The sequence below is a fragment of the Phytophthora infestans genome, genomic scaffold, assembly GCF_000142945.1.
Source record: "Phytophthora infestans T30-4 supercont1.19 genomic scaffold, whole genome shotgun sequence".
Lineage (NCBI taxonomy): Eukaryota > Oomycota > Peronosporomycetes > Peronosporales > Peronosporaceae > Phytophthora > Phytophthora infestans.
Genome location: NW_003303740.1, coordinates 345652 through 351585, shown reverse-complemented (window position 1 = coordinate 351585; position 5934 = coordinate 345652). Strand labels below are relative to the sequence as shown.

Sequence of the window (5934 nt, the reverse complement as noted above, 5' to 3'; positions counted from 1 at the left end):
CGTTGGTACTATCATGTCGAATCGTCTTGGTTACTGTAAGAAAGTGATTGAGAAAAAGAAAACCCGTCCAGCGACAATTCCACGGGGGTCGTTTAAAATCGCGCGCTCAAAGCTCGTTCCGAGTATGAAGGCAATTAGTTGGTGGGACTCAAGACCGGTACATTTCCTGTGTACTGGTGGCAGCCCTGAAATCGATAGGGTGGTGCGGCAAGATAGAGCTGAGCAAGTTGAGGTGCCCTGCCCTCGAGTCGTGAAGGACTACCACGCATTCATGAGTGGCGTGGATGTCCACGACCAGTTGCGGCTGCAGCGCTACTCGCCGCAGCGTGCACTCCGTTTCAAGAAGTATTATAAGTCGCTAGTGCTGGGGTTGATTGACATGGCAATCGTTAACGGCTATATCATACACAAAGCCTACCACAAGAACAAAGAGTCGCGCCCGCTCACACACGTCAAATACATGATTAAACTTCACCTCCAGCTTAGCCAGCTCCAACCTACGGACATGTATGAAGGGAACACATTCGGCACGCAGCTTCCTGCTTCTTTACCAAGCTATGACCTGCTTCCTATCGGCATCTCCCAGTCAATCGAGCACATGGCTCTCCAAAGTGATGAATGGCGGAACGAAGGTACGCAGGCCAAACGTCGCCAGCGCGTGTGTAAAGTATGCTCCGTTCTACGACCTGAAAGCAAGCGCGCATCCACCACGACGTACTTCTGCAAGGACTACAACAAGGCGGGGCCAATTTTCTTCTGCATGCGAGCTCGACGGAATGTACGTGGGGCCGCCATGACCTGCTGGGACATCTGGCACAAGGAGTGGGTAAATGGCAAGCTGATCCCGGTAAGCAAAGGCAAGTCTATTCGAGTGCGTCGAAAGAAGACTGGTTCAGGCACTCCTTCGACGCCTGGTACTCCGGATTTAAGCAAGAGACGTCGCACCAGCCCGTAAGCCTTAAGCTGCGCATTAGGCTGTCTATATTGCTGCATATATGCAGGGTAGCGAGCTAAAAATTGTGGTACTTGAATACCTTTCTGCATTGTGTCTTGAAGTTGCGCGCGTCGTGCCGAGTACATGATACACCTTGCATGTTGTCTGCATCGTAGTGGGCCGCTTTTGTACAAGTATTTAGCGTGTCAATGGATTACAACACCAGATGATTTGTCGACTGATCGACTCACTACATTTTTGTATAGTGCATAGAATACAACCGGACAAGTCAAAGGTTTGCAAGAGCATTTAGGGGTGACATCCCAACTTCTCATATATGGTTTTGTATGGGAGGTATTACACTCTAAATATCTGAAAAATATCAACGGCAATGTGCTGGTTTTGTTCCGAGGGCGCCCCGTCACTATCTAAATTACGTAGCATAATGCGGTATGGCAAGTCTAATCAGCTCGCTATATGCAGTTTATATGATACATTAGCACGCATTTGCAACTGCACATCCTGAATCCTAGCAGTCATAACCACGTTTATATACAAATATTAATTTTAATTACGCTGCATATGCAGTTTACATGTTCCTTCCAGCTCCCGGTTTGGAGGGGTTAAAACTATTACCGGTAAATGGGAGAACTATGAGCTTGAGCATCGTTTCTCCCATTTACCAATAATTGTTTTTTTATAAAGCCTCAGAGTGGTTGTCGACGGCGTTTTTTTTTAATTTGTTACCAAAGTGGAAACTACTGGGCGAATAGGTACTCACCGATTCAGTCTGGCTAGCGGCTTTTATGACCTACAAAGGTACCGGTACAAAAAAGTTCGATTCCCACACAATTTGAGTGGGAATGGAATTGAGTCTTAATTCCCAGCAGCCAAAATGGGCAAAAACTGGGAATATGCCATCCTGTCCAGATACACTGTGCAAAAGACCCAAAATTAAAATAACACACACTAAAGTAAAAAAAAAACAATTTTAGATGTTTTTGAAAATTAGTTAAAAAACGCAATGCCAATACTAGGGGTAACCACGGTTGGAAAGTAAGTATGTTTGGTCAGCCAATCAAGTCAATCCTATATCCAGGGCTAAAACCGTGCAGAAAGTGAAGCTGGAATTACCGCGTATTCAAAACCAGCCAAATCATACCTTCTGGCATGTTTTCCACCAATCATAGCTAACCTTCGCTAGTGGTTTGCAACCTTCCACTTTTTCAAGGAAGGTTTTAGTTGAAAAAAAAACGGGACGCGAAGATTTGATTTGATTGGCCACTCAAACATACTTCCAGCCGTGATAACCCCTACTTTTTATAAAAAAAATAGATCGCAAAGTTTTTTTTAGCTGAGCTTTACAATAAGTATGACAGCAGCCAATTCGCACGCACGGTCGTTACATCAATGCCGATGCCAACGAATTCAATTCATTCTTGAAGATGTCCAGCTTTGCAGCAACGACACCTACGAAAATCTTAACGAGCACAAACTCGTCTGAGGCCTTCGAAATTTACCCAATCCCGGTGCAGATGTTTGATAGTTTCGAGCTAGCTGAAGCTGCATTTCACGCATGAAACAAAGTCAATGAACTCGACGTTGCAAGATTACACAGCAAAAAGAATTACCAGAAAGAAATCCGAACGATTTAACTATCGATAATCATAAAGAAAAGAGTATGGGAAGATGATGCAGAGCTTAGCGCCATTTTGCAACGCAACAGAAGCGCTTAATTCAAGAAATTGAAAGAGAAAACGCCAAGTTTCGTGATATGCTCCGTTCTCGACCGCCACAACGAGAGCTGGTGGTAAGCCGATTTCGTTGTATCTACTGTTGAGTCAATAGTGTTGACAAGATGAGCTGACTCGGTGGTATCATGGTAGACGTCACAGCTTGAGGTTGGACGACTTCAAAGACGTGCAAAAGCTGCGTGCAAGAGGCTCTTGCACCCTTTCCAAGAGCAAAGAAAACTGAAGGATGTGAGCCTAGAAAAGCATCGTGGACCATTGGAATCAGGTGCTGATGAAGACGTGAAGGATTCGCCACGGATAATGGAAGAAAGACTGCTCCAAACGCTACGGGCACACACGACAGAGTCGGCACCACGGCACAAGTATTTGAAGGAGAATCTGCACTGCTATCTCTCGTTGGACTGAGCCAGATTATTAATAGCAAGGCAGCAGAACTTATAGGAGTCCGGCATATTAGAGCGTGTTGGCCTGATCTGCTTTGACATTGTCGCCTCGTGCTGCTACGTGCTGAAAGTCGAGGACGTTGGCGAGTTACCGAGCTGCGTGGAAAAGGCACGTCAGCTCTCTCAAGTGTCGACCACCTACCAAGAATTCGTCAAGCGAATCGAGAAGCTCCTGAAACAGTTTGATAAAGTAAGAGTGCTATTTTTTCCAAGCAACTCCATGCCCTTTCGGCTGATGGTTTTGTTTGCAGGATGCTTTTTACGCTACCCGGGCAGCAGATACTTCCTGTCACGAAGCTTCGGAAATGGAAACAGTCTCCTCGTTTAGATTGAATACTGTAACGTTGAGGAGATAAACGAAATTCGTGACAAATCCAGGCGGACTACAAGCTCTGCCGGCTAGCCCGTTTGCTGTCATTCACAAGCTTTAAGGTGTAGTGGTACTGCTTAAGCGGGTTGTTAGTAGCCGCGTAGCCTGTAGGGGTATGAAAAGCTTGCCAGTGCGAAAAGCGGGCTTTAATTATCCACTGCAGAATAATGTGATTTGCCACACGTCGAAACCGAGGAGATATCATACCCGCTCCACGCCATGACCTCACAACAAACTCTTGTTTACAGAGATAGTGCTCTTCATCGATAGCATGGTGCAAATCATACAGATTCCGGAAAAGTGGGCCACCTTCGTTCTTGTCTGTATCTACGTCGCCATTCGCAATCCCCCGAGCTGCAGTGCGCAATTGTCGTGTCGGCCACACAAATCTTTGCGAAGGAGCTGGCATACCAGGACATGCAACCCCTGCAAATCCGGTTGCCTTAACAACGTGTAGGCATATCCCAACTTTCTTATAGCACAGACATAAACACGTGCGTGCAGTAGCATCAACAATCCATCCACCGACGGGCATGTTGACCCAGCTTATTCTAGCGTAGTTTATGGCCTCGTCTTTTTTACTTTTGCAGCAGTAGGGTGGACAAATTCTCCTGGTTCTTGTGATGAACTCGTGGGAAGCGGAGATGGTGCGACACGAACCAAAACTAAATTGTTGTATCGGTGAATCAATTCTGCAGTCATGACCTTTTAATTAATCCTCCTGTGAGTAGCCAGTAAACGTTTGGATACAGTAGGCTGATCGCAAAAGGGTTGCATCGAGGAGATAAACGAAATTCGTGACAAATCCAGGCGGACTACAAGCTCTGTCGGGCTAGCCCGTTTGCTGTCATTCACAAGCTTTAAGGTGTAGTGGTACTGCTCAAGCGGGTTGTTAGTAGCCGCGTAGCCTGTGGGGGTATGAAAAGCTTGCCAGTGCGAAAAGCGGGCTTTAATTATTCACTGCGAAATAATGTGATTTGCCACACGTCGAAACCGAGGAGATATCATACCCGCTCCACGCCATGACCTCACAACAAAATCTCGTTTACAAAGAAAGTGCTCTTTCATCGATAGCATGCTGCAAATCATACAGATTCCGAAAAATTGGGGCCAACTTCGTTCTTGTCTGTATCTACGTCGCCGTTCGCAATCCGCCGAGCTGCAGTGCGCGATTGTTGTGCCGGCCGCACAAATCTTTGTGAAGGAGCTGGCATGCCAGGACATGCAACCCCAGCAAATCCGGTTGCCTTAATAACGTGTAGGCATATCCCAACTTTCTTATAGCACAGACATAAACACGTGCGTGCAGTAGCATCAACAATCCATCCACCGACGGGCATGTTGACCCAGCTTATTCTAGCATAGTTTATGGCCTCGTCTTTTTGGGATTTGCAGCAGTAGGGTGGACCAATTCTCCTGGTTCTTGTGATGAACTTGTGGGAAGCGGAGATGGTGCGACACGAACCAAAACTAAATTGTTGTATCGGTGAATCAATTCTGCAGTCATGATCTTTTAATTAATTCTCCTGTGAGCAGCCAGTAAACGTTTGGATACAGTAGGCTGATCGCAAAAGGGTTGCATCGAGGTGATAAACGAAATTCGTGACAAATCCAGGCGGACTACAAGCTCTGCCGGGCTAGCCCGTTTGCTGTCATTCACAAGCTTTAAGGTGTAGTGGTACTGCTCAAGCGGGTTGTTAGTAGCCGCGTAGCCTGTGGGGGTATGAAAAGCTTGCCAGTGCGAAAAGCGGGCTTTAATTATCCACTGCGAAATAATATGATTTGCCACACGTCGAAACCGAGGAGATATCATACCCGCTCCACGCCATGACCTCACAACAAAATCTCGTTTACAAAGATAGTGCTCTTCATCGATAGCATGGTGCAAATCATACAGATTCCGAAAAAGTGGGCCAACTTCGTTCTTGTCTGTATCCTACGTCGCCATTCGCAATCCGCCGAGCTGCAGTGCGCGATTGTTGTGCCGGCCGCACAAATCTTTGTGAAGGAGCTGGCATACCAGGACATGCAACTCCAGCAAATCCGGTTGCCTTAACAACGTGTAGGCATATCCCAACTTTCTTATAGCACAGACATAAACACGTGCGTGCAGTAGCTTCAACAATCTATTCACCGACGGGCATGTTGACCCAGCTTATTCTAGCGTAGTTTATGGCCTCGTCTTTTTTACTTTTGCAGCAGTAGGGTGGACAAATTCTCCTGGTTCTTGTGATGAACTCGTGGGAAGCGGAGATGGTGCGACACGAACCAAAACTAAATTGTTGTATCGGTGAATCAATTCTGCAGTCATGACCTTTTAATTAATCCTCCTGTGAGTAGCCAGTAAACGTTTGGATACAGTAGGCTGATCGCAAAAGGGTTGCATCGAGGAGATAAACGAAATTCGTGACAAATCCAGGCGGACTACAAGCT

The 5934-nt window shown here is 46.4% G+C and overlaps 1 protein-coding gene across 1 annotated transcript; it reads left to right on the top strand.

Moving 5' to 3' along the window:
* Positions 1–2708: 2708 nt before the first annotated feature.
* PITG_10947 (uncharacterized protein) lies at positions 2709–3755 on the top strand (the record flags this gene model as incomplete). Its single annotated transcript, XM_002901702.1, has 4 exons — positions 2709–2744; positions 2821–2916; positions 3130–3321; positions 3750–3755. The coding sequence occupies 4 exons, from the start codon at positions 2709–2711 to the stop codon at positions 3753–3755; spliced, it is 330 nt and encodes a 109-aa protein (XP_002901748.1).
* Between the last annotated feature and the right edge of the window lie 2179 nt (positions 3756–5934).